Source organism: Eulemur rufifrons, chromosome 8 (genome assembly GCF_041146395.1).
Source record: "Eulemur rufifrons isolate Redbay chromosome 8, OSU_ERuf_1, whole genome shotgun sequence".
Taxonomy (NCBI): Eukaryota; Metazoa; Chordata; class Mammalia; order Primates; family Lemuridae; genus Eulemur; species Eulemur rufifrons.
The window spans coordinates 103,291,410-103,308,201 of NC_090990.1; the positions used below are offsets into that span (position 1 = coordinate 103,291,410).

At 46.7% G+C, this 16,792-nt stretch overlaps 1 protein-coding gene across 1 annotated transcript; it reads right to left on the reverse strand.

The window, feature by feature from the left end:
• Nucleotides 1–7,632: 7,632 nt before the first annotated feature.
• On the reverse strand, nucleotides 7,633–15,239 carry RIIAD1 (regulatory subunit of type II PKA R-subunit domain containing 1). Its single transcript, XM_069479238.1, has 5 exons — nucleotides 15,114–15,239; nucleotides 14,542–14,618; nucleotides 9,547–9,593; nucleotides 8,278–8,405; nucleotides 7,633–7,712 (listed from the first exon to the last, which is right to left on the reverse strand). Exons 1-4 carry the CDS (start codon nucleotides 15,237–15,239, stop codon nucleotides 8,335–8,337), a joined length of 321 nt encoding a protein of 106 aa, XP_069335339.1. The 3' UTR covers nucleotides 7,633–7,712; nucleotides 8,278–8,334.
• Between the last annotated feature and the right edge of the window lie 1,553 nt (nucleotides 15,240–16,792).

Below are 16,792 nucleotides of genomic sequence, written 5' to 3' on the forward strand. Positions count from 1 at the left end.
ACACCTTTGCAGTCTCAAAAGATGCAAGAGAATTTGGGGATTCATGAATTTTTCAAGCATCAACTCAGATGCCCCCATCCTATGTCCCAGGGTCTCAACCCTTCCCAATAGACCTGCCAGAGTTAAGAATTCAAACTTCTCTGGAGCCCTGCTACTCTTATAATTACATCCTGGACCTTATTCTCAGCTTTTTGAGACCTTTAGATGCAGGAGCTAAAAATGTGTTTTAAGTTGCTAAGGAGGGCCTTGGGCTTTCACACTTAGCCTTTATTTGGTGATCAGTCACCCTCAGCCTTTCATTGTCTCCAATGCACTGTGATTGTCTCCAGGAAGAGCCATCCAGTTCCATTGTCTTTATAAAACCTGATGTATTTATCAGACTTGATATATTTCCCCCACTAATGCATTCCCTTCCACCAGGATCCCATACCAGTTCAGCACTGGTGAAAGGTTTCACAGTTATACTGTTCCAGCGTGCCGGGGGGCTAGCCACGCTCTGCCTGCTGCCAGCGACCGGGTCCTCATCGCCTGCTGGCTGGCAGGTAATTCCACTTAAAATCTCATTTTAGAATCTGCTTCCTCAGCACTCTTGGCACCAATTGCCAGGTTGGATTCCTTGGAAAACATACTCTGAGATGGAGATTTGAGTAAAGGAAGTTGATTAGATTGTCCTCTCTGGATCAACAACACTGTGAGAAAGGCAGACAGACCACAGGACGGGACAGAGGGAGTGCTGGAACTGCTGTGGCCCTGCAGAGTTGTCCCATATTGAGATAAGGAAATCAGACCTTTATACTCCCACACTGACCAGTGGAGGCAGGCTGTCCCAGGATCGGAGCATGATCTTGCATGAATTTTCAGTTGAGGCTGGGTGCGTTGGCTCACGCCTATAATCCCAGCACTTTGGGAGGCTGAGGCAGGAGGATCACTCGAGTCCAGGCGTTCAAGACCAGCCTGGGCAACATAATGAGACCCTGTCTCTACAAAAATAAATTAGCTAAGGCATGGTGGCACGCGCCTGTAGTCCCAGCTACTCGGGAGGCTGAGGCAATAGGATCACTTGAGTCCAGGAGTTCGATGTTACAGTGAGCTGTGATGATGCCACTGCACTTCTGCCTGGGCAACAGAGTAAGATCCTATCTTTAAAACAATAACATGTTGAGTTGGGGGCAATTTCTGGAGGGGCCCATGTCAGCCACCAAAATTCCCAGCAGTGTTGTGGGGAACACAAAGATGAGTGCTTCACTCCTGAAGAGGGGCGGACATCTGGGCAGCACACCATAGCGTCTACTACAGTACCTCTAAATATGAGAAATGAGATGTATTTTTTGATACTTCTCACAGCTCTAGACAGCTTCTGTTCCTTCCTGGTTGGTTTGCTGTGTGGTGTTTCACAGTGTTACTTGACTGTTGAAGGGTCATCAGCTGAAGGGGGAAAAATCATACAGTGGTATATTCCAAACCTAAACATTGTGTTCCAATTTTATTATAGATTAGTCCTAACACTACTATGACCTCTTGAATACGTGTGATCAAGAATACACTGTGCATCTTGCATTTTACTTTTTAAACTATAATTATCTATGTTACCTGTCTTCACTCACTAGACCATAAGTTCTTTGAGGAAAGAATGTCTTAGTCTCAAAACTTTGCATCTTGAGTACACGATATGTCCTAATATTTGTCGAGTAGATGAGTGAATAAGTGAATGAATAACCAAACTTGCCAGGTTTCTGTCTTCAGATACTTGTAAGAAAGAGACATCTAAGGTGCTCATTGAAGCGGCAGTGCCCAGAGCTGGGGCCCAGAACTTCGTAACTTCTGAAGAAACTTTCTATTACAGGAATCTGTAAATTTATGACTATTTGCCCCTCCTAGACCTGTTTCCTCTTCTCTTCCTCCTGCTGACTCCACTGAAGCATTCTCTGAGTGGTGTGTCAACTCTGCGGCCATGCCCAGGAGAGGGCAGCAGAGGCCCGGCCAGCTGGGCTGAGAGTGGCCTGCTTTCTAGACACTGCCCTTCCTTCCCACCCTGTGGACACAGCAAGACTGAGGACATCCTTACTGCAAGCCTATGTGAGAGCTACTGCTCCAATTTTTTTTTTTTTTTTTTTTTTGAGACAGAGTCTCACTCTGTTGCCTGGGCTAGAGTGCCGTGGCGTCAGCCTAGCTCACAGCAACCTCAAACTCCCAGGCTCAAGCAACCCTTCTGCCTCGGCCTCCCGAGTAGCTGGGATTACAGGCATGCACCACCATGCCTGGCTCATTTTTTCTATATATTTTTAGTTGTCCAGCTAGTTTCTTTCTATTTTTAGTAGAGACGGGGTCTCGCTGTTGCTCAGGCTGGTCTCGAACTCCTGAGCTCAAACGATCCACCTGCCTCGGCCTCCCAGAGTGCTAGGATTACAGGCATGAGCCACCGCACCTGTCCTTACTGCTCCACTTTTGAGGACCAGGTTGCTCTAGGTCACTAGGTGGCAAAGCTAGGCCTTCCTGTAGCCCCCTTATTACCTCATGTCTTGCTCTCTGAATATCAGATCCAATCTGAGCAGCAATTCCAAGAAGCTCCTAACTTTTTAGCCTCAAAGTAAAATAGATCAGAAGAGATGAAAATGTCAGATCACTGGGTTCAAGCATCTCCCATTACAAGAGACCACCTTTGACCCTGCTTCCCCTTCCAGCGACTGCCCTTCCTCAGTCTTCCTCTCACAGCCATGCTCCTAGAAAGCTGTCTCCATGGGCATTATGCATCCATTTTCACATCCTCATCTCACAAGTGCTACCAGGCTCACTGTGGTTGGACTTCTGCCTACCCCACTGAAGCTGTGCATATTAATATTACCTATGACCCAAATTCACTGGAAATCATTTGGTCTAAATTCATCCCGATTCCCCTGTCCCTACCCACTTTCCCTCTGTATTAGTGAATGATTCCATCATCCCTGTCCTTGCCCATGCAAGAAACTTGGAAGTCACTCTAGAATCTACACCTTCCCTTATAACTCCGCCCCATTCAAATCACAAGTCCTGTCAATTCCTCTCCCATTTTCATGCCACTGCAGAGATCAAAGCCTCATCCTGCAATTCAGTCTTCCAACTGCCAAGCCATCCATCCATGCAATCATTCAGCAAATGCGTATTGTGCAGCTACATGTGCCATTGGAGGGATGAACAGGCTTATTCTCAGTGGAGCTCACATTCTTGGGGCCACAGATGGCAACAACAAAATCAGCAAGATATCAGACAGTGATAGATGCTGTGAAGAAAACAAAACAGGATGATGTGAGGAAAATGACTGGGGAGAAGGATTTTTTAATTAAATATTGAAATATGTTTGGAGGCGGCTACTTTAGTTGGATGGCTAGCAAAGTCCTCTGAAACCGGGACGAGAAGCTATCTAGGCCACTGTTGGCTGCCTAAGTACTTCATTTCCCAGCCTTCTTTAAAGAAGGGACATGTACACAGTTCTAGCCACTGAGATGCTGGTGAAAGTCAGCTGAGGAGGATAGGGGTATTCTGGGGACGCTTTTCCTTTTCTGAAAATAAAGACAAGTATCACTGCCACAGTCCCTTCCTGGTCCTCCTACTCCTCCTCTGACCATGAGGGAAACGAAGGAAACACCAGAGATGCAGGCCCTGAACCAATGCCAGCAGCCGCCACCTCCAGACTTGCTATGGGAGAAAAGCAAGCCCTATTTGTTTAAGCCACTCATGGTGGGGTTTTTTCTTCCTTTCAGCAGAGCATCCCAGCTTGGCCCAGTAGCCATGTGAAGATCTGGGGAGAGAAACGGGCAGAATTCAAAGGCTCTAAAAGTGGGGACTACCTTGGCATGTTTGAGGAACAGAAAAAAAGATCAGTGTGGGCCGGGCGCGGTGGCTCACGCCTGTAATCCTAGCACTCTGGGAGGCCGAGGCAGAAGGATCACTCAAGGCCAGGAGTTCGAGACCAGCCTGAGCAAGAGTGAGACCCCATCTCTACTAAAAATAGAAAGACATTATCTGGACAACTAAAAAATATATATAGAAAAAATGAGCCAGGCATGGTGGCACATGCCTGTAGTCCCAGCTACTCAGGAGGCTGAGGCAGTAGGGTCGCTTGAGCCTGGCAGTTTGAGGTTGCTGTGAGCTAGGCTGACGCCATGGCACTCTAGCCCAGGCAACAGAGTGAGACTCTGTCTCAAAATAAATACATAAATAAATAAATCAGTGTGGCTTACAGTGAGGGAAAGAAAAGATAAAGTCTGAGAGGTGGAGAGGGTCTTGCAAAGCTTTGTAGCCCCGGGAGAGCCATTTGGATTTTAAGTTCATGGGAGACCACTGAAGGGCTTTAGGCAGGAGAGTGACATACTCTTGATTTGTTTCTTATAAGATCATTCTACCTATTTCATGGAGAATGAATCAGGGAGTGAAGGTGGTGGTGCAGACGCTGCTTTGGGGCTGACCCCACAGCTATTCCCAATCTCCTTTTGCTCTTTTGCCTGGTCTCCACTGAGCTTGGATAGGCCACATGACCCCTACCTAGTCTGGCCTGTGAGACACACAGGTGGGGAGGACTTGCAAGCAAGCTTCTTTCCTGATAAAAAGGAACAGAGTCAGCTGGTGTGGCTCTCCTTGCCTGAAATGAAACGACACCCAGGAGCACAGGAGCCAACCTGCAACTATGAGGCAACAGGCTAAGGCTGGCAGAGTGAAAAGACAGACTTGTTAACATTATTGAACTTCTGAATCTTGCCTATGGCCAGACTTCTTACTACGTGATAAAAATAACCCCCTATTTGTTTAAGCCACTATAAATTTTCTGTTACTTGCAACTGATACAGTGGACAGGACAGTCAGCAGAGACGGGGTAAGAAGTGACTGAAGTGGTGCAGGTGACAATGGTGTCTGGAACGATGATTATCTCCCTACAGGTCTTTCCACTTCTAGTCTTAGTTTCCCCTACTTTGTCTTCCACACTATCACACTTTCTCAGCACAGATCTCTCTATGAATTCCTCTTGGCTTGAAATTCTTCGCTGGCTCTCCATTGCCTACATGATAAAAATCTAACACCCATTGCCTAATACACTGCACCCTTTGTGGAGCATGAAGATTCCACCTTTTCTGGCATCTTCTCTCACCACTCCCACCTTTGTACTCTACATACCTCCTAGGAGCCACACCCCCTACTGAACACCTCCCACATGCCAGACACCATCCATTCTCTAATCCAAACCCTGAGAAGTGTGTGTTGCAAGTCTCATTTTATAGGTGAGAAACCTAATGCTTAAAGGAACACATCTAGTAAGTAGTAGATCAGGATTTAAACTGATTTCAAAACGAAAGAGATTCACCATTCTCATGTGCCCAAAAGTCTGAAGGTAAGTGATTGCTATGCTGTTTAAGTGCTCAAAGATGTCAACGGGGTCCCAGGGTCTTCCAGTCTTCCCTCTCTGCTGCTTTAGAGGACTGGCTTTCACACCCACGCTGGTTACTCCATGGCTGCTCATCTCTAGACATTGCATTCAGGTCTAAATCAGAAAGAAAGGAGAGGGCTACACCAGCTCACCCTGCCCATCTCCCAACTTTTTTTTTCTTTTTTTTTTTTTTGTGGTTAAGAAAGCAAAGGTTTTCCTAGGACTCCCTAGCACCCTTTAGCCTATAGCTCATGGACACATGGCTGCCCTAGCTGCAAGAAAGGCTGGGAAATCAAGGAATGTCGTTGTTATGGTTGGCCTAGATCAATCTGAGCCCACTGGTGCACTCAACAAACCTGGAGTTCTGTTAGCAAGGAAGAAAGGAGTAATAAGGATGAGCAGGTGACAAACAGGGTCTGCCACGCTAGCCTGCTCAACAGAACGGAAGCACCTGAGGTGCTCTGACTAACCCACACCTCTCCCCAGGTCTGCCTGGCAAAACTTTGCTCATCCATCGCGTGCCAGTTTCCGTGAGACTTCCCTCACTCTCCTAGGCAAAACCTGGTGCTTTTTCTTCTACCTCCTATATTATGTGCCTACTTCCATCACAGGTATAAATTTGCCATTAGAGCCACTGATGTAATGTGATTGCTCATTCAATTATGCGTGCATTCATTCTCTCCACAAATGCTCACTGAGCACTTGCTATTTGCCAGACGCTGCTAGGAGCCAAGAATTCAGGAGTAAACAGGTTAGATTTTTAGGTTTGGTCCCTGCCCTCATGGAGCTTTCAGTCTGAGATAGGTGAGATACTGAGGCAGGTCAGGTTAAGGTAAAAAAGCCCATCTCTCCAGACCATAAACAACTGTATGGCAGGCCTGTCTTCACCCCCAGGACCCAGCACAGTATCTCACAGAGAGTAGATGCATCATGAACCTGTGTTAAATTCATTCTTTACTCAGGAAGGCTTTGAAGTGTATTTTAAATGTATATATTAAGTATTTTAAAAGAAATGCATTTCTTATTTCTGCCAGGAACACCTTCCCCCCCCGCCCCGCCCCCGACCCAAGACTGAGCCATTGTATTCTTCCAGTATTAAATCATGCACTCAAGCATCCTGAAAAACATTTTGCTCCCACCGACACACACACACACACACACACACACACACACACACATTTTGCAGGTCTCTTCTCCCAGGGAAGATTCTAACAGTGTCTGATACAACAATTCACATCAGAGGTCCTTAGGAGATATGCGTTTTTTGCTGAAGGCTTCATTTGGATTTTTTAAAGAAGGCTATCTCATTGTCAGTGCCATAGCTGCTGAAGTGTGATTCTGAAAGCACCTAAAATAACTCCTCAGGTTCCTATGCCATAGCTTATTATGTGTAGTTTTAATAGTTCTTTAAATGCCCTGTTTTGCTGCCCTTTCTACTACTGCAGGTGATGGCAGCTGGGAACAAGGCAGGCAGAGGCAAGGGAAATAAAAATAATACAACCCCTGCTTTGGTCTGTGTTTATGTTGCCATGGTAATGTTGACAAGTGACACGCAGGTGAGAGGTTCTTTCTACAGTGGAGCCAGTGGATTGTGGTGGCCAGAGAAGTAGGACATAAACACGGAGACCCCTAAGCCTCCAGGCCTGGAAAGGGCTTCAAGAGGCTAGCTGGTCCACTCCCCTGCCTCTTACCTGAAAATCAAATGGATGGGCAGCCTGTTTCTAGAACTCCTCAAGAACTAGGCTCACAATCTCTCCAGTCACCTGTTAGGCTCGTATTTCACAATATTCATGACCCTGAATGGGTTTTCTATGCCTAATTTCATACTCTCTTGATGTTCTTCCAGCCCAATTCCTCTTACTATTGCTTCTATGAAAATAAAAGTTAATCATCACTTTATACTCTGTACAGTAACCCAGGAGGGAAGAAAGAGAAGCAAACCACAACTAAAGCGTGGACTCACTTGTTTCTGTGCCACCACGACCAGCTGTGGTCGTCTCAGTGTCACCACCCATTTTTTTTTGCCAGTCTTGGCCCTGGGAGTGAGTGGCTGGAAGGGGAACAGCCCACTGACCCAGCCAGAGGACCCCGGCTGCCACTGAAAGAGGAACAGGCCTGCTGCCTAATATGTCAAAGTCGGGCAGAGCAGCCCTCCCATGAAGGATGTCTTCCTCCTTCTGAGTGAAATAAAGCAGAGAGAGCAGGAAGGTCTGTTTTTAACGAGTATCTTTAAAAGCCTTTGCGACAGCAGACAGAGCCCAAGGCAGCTTGCAAACCCACACTGATGGCAACAAGGCTCTCATGCTTCCAGATGACCCTGCAAAACAGAAATGGTTCCACTAAATTAGGACTCTGGCCTTTTCCCACCTCACATTAAAAAAGAAAAAAAATCTCCACTTTCAAAATAATTTCAGGAATCATTCTGCCTAAAAAACACATGATGGCCTTAATGTCACAGCCTGGCTTCAAAGTGAGTAGGAAAGCACCCAACCCAAGATTCAAGAGAGGAAACTGCTCCTAAGCCTTCCAGAAGCAATGAGAACCCCCTCCCTCTCACCACCAAGGTCATAAGGGAAAGGCCACCTGCAGGACACTAACAGCCCTTCCCCATTTTCCTGTCGCTCTTCACCCCTGAACTACCGTACTCTCATTTCCATTCTCTTAATCCATTTCACCGGGTTAAGATTCCTGCTACTGACACGCTGGACCAACCCTGGGCCTCTCTTCACAGTCCCTAAAAAAGCTGTCAAGAAAACTAAACATTTGCATTAAACTTCTCTTAGTTTCTCCACCTGACTTCTTTCACACCCCGGACCAATAAACCAGTGCTTATTTTCACAGGAGTAAAGAAGCCTCTGTCTGTAAGTGAGGTTAACACCCACCCCGAGGCTGGATTCTGGCTGGTCTCTCCCAACAGCTGAGCTTCATGATTTTGCTAATTAAACCACGTTCTTGTCTTTAATTAGCTGCATGTGAATCTTCCTGGGAAGTCTTGGATCCGTGAAATAGTCTGGGATAAAAATCAAAAAGAAGAAATCATCTACAATGGAGGGGAAAAGACTTACTCTGGGAGGGAGACAGCTTACTCTGCTAAAAAGTTAGGATGGTTTGGGCCTAGCAGGACTGTTACTGATGGCCCCGCTTTACTGTGTAAAACGGTAATATGAGATGTCACAGCAAATCCCGGAGGTCACTGCCCCCACGGGGCAGTGCTGTGTCTGCCAGCCCAAACATCCCCAGGGAGGGCTCACCCAGGATGCTCCCCCTTCCTCCACACTGTGCGGTTTGTTCCTCTCTTTGCTGACGCACAGAAGCCATCAGAAGGCTCAGGAACTCTCTGGGTTTTCTGCTCCCGGCCCATCCTGGAGCCCAAATAAATGCCAAGTATTATTCTTGTCTCAACTCGGCTTGCCAGCTCCTGTCTCTGAGATATCACGCCTTCTCTGAGAATACCCTCTCAGAGGAGCGCCAGGCTCTCGCAAGATGACGACAGATGAGGGTTTTTATACACCCGGCATAATGTGAATCAGAGGCAGCATCTGCTGTAGCAGCGAAGGCATCCTTACATTCAGTCAGAAACTGCTTGAGGCTCGAGGATGTGACCAGCCACCAACTTCCAGGGCTAACAGGACCCAAGAAATCACCCAACCCAAGCCCTTCCCTCTAAATACCTTGACCTTAAGCCATCGTGGGCAGCTGGTCCATTAGAATCACCTGGGGAGCCTTTAAAACTATGGATGCTGGACCCCACCCCAGGCTAATTAAATAAAAATCTCTGGAGGTGGGGCCTGAACATCGGTATTTTTTAAAAGCTCCCCCGGTGATTCTAGGTGATTCTAACGCAGCCAGGGTTGTGAGCCCTGCTTCAGGACTCCCGGGGAAAAGGAAGTCATTATGACCCTTTGGGAATCTCAAAATTCTTAACAATACTCACCATGAGGAAGTTCTGCCTCATTTCTTATCTGTCCTCATTTCGAGGAAATGACAATGGAGGAAAGAATCCCCTGAAAACAGCTCCCCTGGGGGACATCAGGTGAAGCAGTACCCCAGACTCTGCAGGGGGAAGCCTGTGCTTGTGCAAGTCTAAATTCACAGTATCACTCCTTCCACTGGCTTTATCGGATACCCCAAACCTATGCTCCCTTACTCACCTGCAGCAAATTCTAGGATGTTCTCCGGTCTTTTCAATAACATTTCTCTGGAAAACATTAAGGGACAGGGTAGGAGGTGAAGCAGGCTTTAAGGCTGGCTGCCGCTACTGCCTCGGGTCCTGTGCTTTCATGTAGCAGATTAACCTGAGACACATCCATCTTGGGAGTCAGTAAACCAAAGGATTTCTGACAAACACCCTTTCATTCATGAATTTCCTTCCACTCAGATGGAAGGCAAGGAGCAAAGCATCCTAAATGGCAGCAAACCTAGGATGTTGCTCATTTCACAAAAGACCTGTGCTGCAGCCAGGTGGGGCTTGTCATTCATTCAACAGCCATTTCCACAGAAGCAGATACCAGCCAGGGGCGGGAGGCAAAGATGAAGAGCATGCTGCCCGTCCTCAGGGGCTCACGTGTGGTGGGGCAGATACACAACCCCGCGATGTTCTGAGCAAGTTTAGCCGAGAATTCCCTGAAGGAGGGGATGCAGTAACCAAAGCTGAAACTCCAGTGGTTGTTGGCTCTGTAGGACAGCACACAGACACCGTAACACCTGCAATGCCAATGCCACTGGAGAGTTGAAAATGTCTTACATCACATGTAGTTTCATGGTTCAGAAAGTATATTCAGGCCGGGCGCAATGGCTCACGCCTGTAATCCTAGCACGCTGGGAGGCCGAGGCAGGTGGATCGTTTGAGCTCAGGAGTTCGAGACCAGCCTGAGCAAGAGCGAGACCCCGTCTCTATTAAAAATAGAAAGAAATTATATGGACAACTAAAAATATATGTAGAAAATATTAGCCGGGCATGGTGGCGCATGCCTGTAGTCCCAGCTACTCGGGAGGCTGAGGAAGTAGGATTGCTCGAGCCCAGGAGTTTGAGGTTGCTCTGAGCTAGGCTGATGCCACAGCACTCTAGCCCAGGCAACAAAGCGAGACTCTGTCTCAAAAAAAAAAAAAAAAAAAGAGTATATTCACAAATAATATCTCACTTTACAACAACCCTGTGAAACAGCAATTATTATGCCCCCATTCTACATATAAAGAAACCAAGCCTTCAGAAGGTTAATCATTTGCCCAAGTCCATAAAGCTAGTAATAAAGGAAAGAGGGCCCAGGTCTTGTGACTCCAAGGTCAGTACTCTCTACAATGTGTTCTCTTGGCCTTGGGCTGCCCTGCCCCGCCAGGCCTGCCTTACCAGCCTGTCCTCCCCTGCCCAGGAAGCCCCTCCCTCCCAAGTGTCAAGAATTTTGCTCCCTTTCTCCTTCAATTCAATTCCATAATTATTGAGCATAAATTATATGTAAATAATTGCACCACATATGAGGGAATGATTTTTAAAAAGATAAAATATAGATCTATCTCAAAGAACTTATAGTCAAGTAAAGGAATAGAGTTTCCAAATGTCCAAAAAGCCAAGTAACTTGTTAAGTGCTAAAAGAGGGGGATTAAATAGTGCTCTGGGAGATCAGAGGGGAGGGAGAAGTTACTGAGGGGGACCCCCAACGTCTTCACAGAGCATTTGGCATTTGACAGGACCCTGGATGTACACATGGGATTTGGTAGGCAGGACAAGGGTTGAGGGATAAGAACATTCCAGATCCAGGGAAATAGCAAGAACAAAGAGGCCCAGAAATAGAAAGGAAACAGTTCATGTTCTATAGACTGAGACTTCCTTGAGGATAGGAACTGGGTCGTATACACCTTGGTATTTCTAGAGTCCAAAAGAGCACTCGAGGGTGTCTGGGCCTGGGTTCTCTGGGGTTGGCGGAATGATCAGAGAAGTTCAGTCTGGCTGAGGAAGGGGTTCGTGCAGGGAGTAGTGGGAGACAAAGAAGGTTCTATTACAGAGGGCCTCGACTGCCGACTGCCAGGAGAGACATTTACACTCAACTGAAGACAATGGAAATGGATAAGTAAACATGGCGTACTCACACAACGGAATACTACACACTAGTGAGAATGGAGGATATCTACAAGATAACTATAGAGCAAAAGAAGCCAGGCGCAAAAGAGTACATATTTGTAGAATTCCATTTATACAAAAAGGCAAAACAAATTTGTGCTGTAGAAGTCAGGATACTGGCTACTGTTGGGGGAATGACTGGAAGCAGCCACAAGGCACGTGAGGCGTGGAGAGAGGTCTGTGTCCTCATTTGGACACTAGCACCACGTGTGCTTCAGCTTGTGAAAGTTCCTCTTACTTAGGATACGTCACTGTTTGGTATGATATATATATATATATATTTTTTTTTTTTTTTTTTTTGAGACAGAGTCTCACTCTGTTGCTCAGGCTAGAGTGAGTGCCGTGGCGTCAGCCTAGCTCACAGCAACCTCAAACTCCTGAGCTCAAGCGATCCTCCTGTCTCAGCCTCCCGAGTAGCTGGGACTACAGGCATGCACCACCATGCCCGGCTAATTTTTTTTTTTCTATATATAGTTTTAGCTGTCCATATAATTTCTTTCTATTTTTAGTAGAGATGGGGTCTCGCTCTTGCTCAGGCTGGTCTCGAACTCCTGACCTCAAGCAATCCACCCGCCTCGGCCTCCCAGAGTGCTAGGATTACAGGCGTGAGCCACTGCGCCCGGCCGGTATGATATATTTTAACAGAATGTTTAAACACACAGAAAAGGGCAATGCTGTGGTGCCACTGAAGATTTTTCCAGCCAAGGAATAATATGGTCAGTGCTGTATTTTCAGAATATTCATCTGCCTGAGTGTTTACAAAAAACATCTAATAACAGCTTTCTACAATTTCACCATGGCTATCATATTTTCAGCCTTAAACTGGAGGTTTTCCAGGTACGAAAATAAATTAGATCCCTCGTTTTTCCATTTTTCAGGTCCAAAATTCAAGATATTAAGAGTTCTATACACAGTATGTCTGAGTATAGACTGGGAAGCTGGAGCTGAAGGGCCATAAATCATTAGGATCAAAAACACCCTAGTGGGGGAGTTCACTTCCCAACAAGAATGCTCCAGAGCTGCTCATGGATTGAAGTGAGTCAAGAGCAGAGCACTGCAGAACAGACAAAGACAGGCGTGCTGCTTAGGACTCTGTCCTCTCTTCTCCCTTCCTTTTTTCTTGCAGGAAGGACTGTGTGAAGTATCCAGCATGGATGAAGGGCCGATTCTGGTTCATCCTGGTATCACTCAAAGGAAATAACACTAAACAAACAAACAAACAAAAGTGAACCCTCAAACTTCGAACACTAAGTCCCTTGCATCCTCTGCCCAAGAAAGGGAAAGGCCTAGCAGGGGCCAGGAGGACTTCAAGTAGCTTTAGGCACAGCAAAAGGAAAAGCCTGGTAGCCTACCTGGTCTTGGGAGGGGAATGGTAAGAAAGGGAAGGGAAAGTGTCTGAGGCTGTCTCCAAGGCAGCCAGGCCCAGACATCCGGTCTCCTGGAAACTGTTCCTGGACAAACACAGCAGGGCCATCCCTGACACAACTGAAACAACGCCCTCTTCATTCACCACTCCCAAATGTTCTAATCCTGTTGTTTGTGAACAACGCAAACAGTTGATTTCATTCAGGCATTTAACGTCTATCTCCAAATCTCTCTGCAGGAATTATTCCTAACTTGGATTGCAAGCTCCCCAGAATAGTAACAATGTCATCTTTATTTCCCTTTAGAAGAAAAGGTACAAAAAGTGATGGCTTGATCCTCAGGTCTGACACTGACAGAGGACCCCTAAACTATCTTTTGCCCAGGCCTTACCAATGGCCCAAATAAACCCAGCCTTCACAGAGTAACTGGATAGTTTTCTGTTTTTCCTGTCTCTTTCCCCTGTCTGCCCCTCTGAGGGTCTGCTGCCACCTGGAGAAATGGCTAAAATATGAATAGTGAGATCCAAGAGAAAAGGGGCCTTGAAAACAGACACCCCCACAGATCTACCTTTGAGAAGACAAAGGAGAGCCCCACCTTTGGCTGTAAGCACAGTCCACAGACTTGAGGGCTGGGGACTGTGTGTTTACAGCATGATACAGTGGAAAAATCAGAAGTTTGAACCCTGGTTCAGCAACTTGAGGAAGCTACTTCACCACTCTGAGCTTAACTTTTCTCACCTGTAAAATGGAAACGCTAACAAGCTATCTTTTGTAGAGTTGCGGGGAGGATCAGCAAAAGTGTGCCAAGATGGCACACACTGCACAGACACCGGGGACACAAACATGGCTCCACCAGCTTGGAGCTTTGGACCAGTAACAGAAACAGAAGATTGCCAACGCAATTACAATACTGTGTGATAACTGCTAACGTAGGGGAACACCACAATGCCTGGAAATGGAAGCCATTAGTGTTATTTAAACCTTGCCTATTTGTCTATAACCAAACAGTATTTAGGATAGCTCTTTTGTTTTCATCCATTGCTGCTCCGTGATGTTTTTTTTTTTTCTTTTTGCCTTTCATCCCATTTGTAGATTTTTCCATTCATGCAAATGCAAGGCTGAAAGGCAGTGGTATAGGAGAAGGAAAGAACATGCTCCTGGAAAATGGTTTTTTCCCTCCCAAGAAAAGAGTGGCTTCCCACTATTGGGTTTTTCTACAACATTGTTCTCCTGTAGGGAAGGGCCAGACATCTGAATTTTTTTCTTTAAGTTCCATCTTGTTAAGCTGCCTTGGCTAAGAATAGTGTTCTACACCCAATGGCTGCCTATTGAGTTTCTCAATGCCAAATTCCTTCTTCCAAGTGTTGTAGGGTTTTTATTTATCCCCACAGTAAAATGAATGAATATTAATATTTTTAAGAATTTAGAGGTAACTGAAGAAAACCTTGGGTGCCACAAATCCCAGAGTTAGAAAAAAATCAATCTCAGGATATTTTCTAACTTACAAATCCCAGAGTTAGAAAAAAATCAATCTCAGGATATTTTCTAACTTTTAGTAAGTGAAAAGCAATAGGGGGTGTTTAAATAAAGGAGACACTTGTATTCTCCAACAAGGTTTGGTAAAATTTTCCACTAGTTGCCCAAGGCCAGTCTGGAAAACCACCTACCTGAAAAAACTACTTATGAGCAACTCTACTTCTTTGTGGGTCCTTAGATACTTTTCGTTAGCAATCCGACTCTGAACCTGGGGAACAAAAAGCAAAGGGTCACGTTCCATGAGGAGACCGATTCAGGCTTCAACCCTGGAGGTGTGAAGGGCTGGGGGGCGGACAACGTGAGCATTTAACCAAGGTCTTTTCCCAGAATGCTTGAAAATTTAAGCCTTCTATCTTCTTATGGATTCATACACCGCCTCCTGCTCAGGCCCAGGGATCTTAACTGAGGTCAGATTCTGACAGTTGGTAAGTTCTTGTCTGTACCTAACTTGATGTATCTGGTAGTAATTTCGGCTCCTTTCTCTGGCCGGATCCTTGCTTTAGTTCTTCCTGCACTTTCAGATGCCCGTCGGGCCCTGTTTAGGCCAAGAAGCCCGGAGGTTCACTGGGGGTCTCCCCTTTAACTGCGAACAGGCTTCCGCTCCCCCTCTCTCTGCGAACCTCCTCCCTGCCTGGGGCCCCTGTCCTGGGAGGGGGGAGGGTTGGGGAGGAGGCTGCACTTTGATGGAGGCGGGCGCACCCACCTTGAAGTCTCGCAGCTGCGCCAGCAGCGCGGGACTCAGCACCCCGAGGTCTGGTTCCAGCACCCCGTGGTCTGGTTCCGGCACTCCGAGGTCTGGTTCCAGCAGCCCGCCCTGCAGCGTCGCCATCTTGTTAAGGTCGTCAAGGCGACGGTCCGCGGGCTAGGGAGGCCCCGCCCCCGGCTCCGCTCCGCCCCAAGTCCGGGCCCAGCCCCGCCCCAAGTCCGGCCCTCTTCAGCAAGGGGTGAACTCGGGAGGGTCTCTTAATAAGAATCTCCTTTCCCAAATCTGGGGACTAATTTCTGGGAGTAATGGAATATGGAGTGAGCCCTAGCTCTTGACTCCACTCAACCCCAAATAGTTTTTTTCTTAGTTCTAGAACAAAACAGGAAAAGAGGTTCTTAAGGCAGAGTCTCCCAGAATCTAGTTCCTGACTCTCTCACTTGGGCAGAAGCTGGAGGAGGAAGCCTAGTGCTGGGGAAGGAGAATCCAGGCTTCCTTCCTTTCCGCTGGCCCAGAAGCCAACCTTTCCACTTGTCCTGTAGACACTTGACACTGAAGTCTTGGATTCCTAACAACAAAATGAAAGCACCACAGAACACCCAGAGTAAACTTACTTTAGCAAAGGAAGGAACTTTCTCAGACTAAAGATGCTGGAAAGGACCTGGGGGACATCCTGCCAGAACTTCCCCTCTTGGACTGAATTTCTTGTGTAGATTAATTTTGTCTTCACCCTGGGTTCCCTATAAATTCTAAATTATTTTCTCCCACTCCCAATTGAATAGGAGAGGAGAAAAGGAATTGGTCGTCAAGATTTGTTCTTCTAGTATTTAATTAAGAAGGGAAAATGAAACATAAAGCCAGAGAGCTGAAAATAGCTGATGGGTAAGGGCAGCAGCCTGTCTGTCAATACACACGTGTTGAGATTCTACCCCTAGAGGGACCGTGCCCAGCAGAGGCCTTCTGAGAAGCAGAAGAGGAGAACCCAAAACAGAGCCTGTCTCTTCAGATTTGTGAACAACTGCCCCAAGGAGCAAGGAAGTAGCATGAGAAACAAGCTCAGTATTAGGCCATGGCCTTGGAGAGGTCTCTCAGTGGACTGCCTCTATCCTTCTCAACAAAGACTGAGGAAAAGAAATGAAAATGTTGGCAGTTCCCAAGCCAGGCAAAACCACAAGTGGTTAATTAGGTAGTGGGCTGAAAGCCTCTTCCCATCCTAGTTAGTGATCAGCTGGGTTGTTTGTCTGTTTTTTAGGACAGAGTTAATAGAGTAAGAGGGAGATAAGCTGCCATCTGTCAGAAGTGGTTTTTTTCTGGCAGGAGCAGAGGTTAACCAGAGGTGATATTTCCTGTTGGCCAAGACCTGTTTCTTCCCACCCCACACCCCCCAGAGAAGCTAGTGGTGGAACCTCTAGAGCTGCACCAGCAGATATGGTCACCATGAGCCACCTGTGGCTCTTGAACACTTGAAGTGTGGCTTTAAGTGTTAATGTGCTGGAAATGGAAAATATACACTGGATTTTGAAGGCTTCATATGAAAAAACTAGCATAAAATATTTCATTAATAATCTTTATATAAGGCTGGGCACAGTGGCTTCTGCTTGTAATCCTAGCATTCTGGGAGGCTGAGGCAGGAGGATAGATTGAACTCAGGAGTTTAAGACCAGCCTGAGCAAGAGCGA

What these genes read in the sequence shown, in the direction of transcription:
- RIIAD1 (XM_069479238.1), bottom strand. Translation starts at nt 15,239, where the DNA reads ATGGCGACGCTGCAGGGCGGGCTGCTGGAACCAGACCTCGGAGTGCCG. An exon ending in CGCAGCTGCGAGACTTCAAG is followed by an intron (nt 14,619 to 15,113) that starts GTGGGTGCGCCC and finishes TTTGTTCCCCAG; the next exon opens with GTTCAGAGTCGGATTGCTAA. An exon ending in CTCATAAGTAGTTTTTTCAG is followed by an intron (nt 9,594 to 14,541) that starts GTAGGTGGTTTT and finishes AATGTTTTCCAG; the next exon opens with AGAAATGTTATTGAAAAGAC.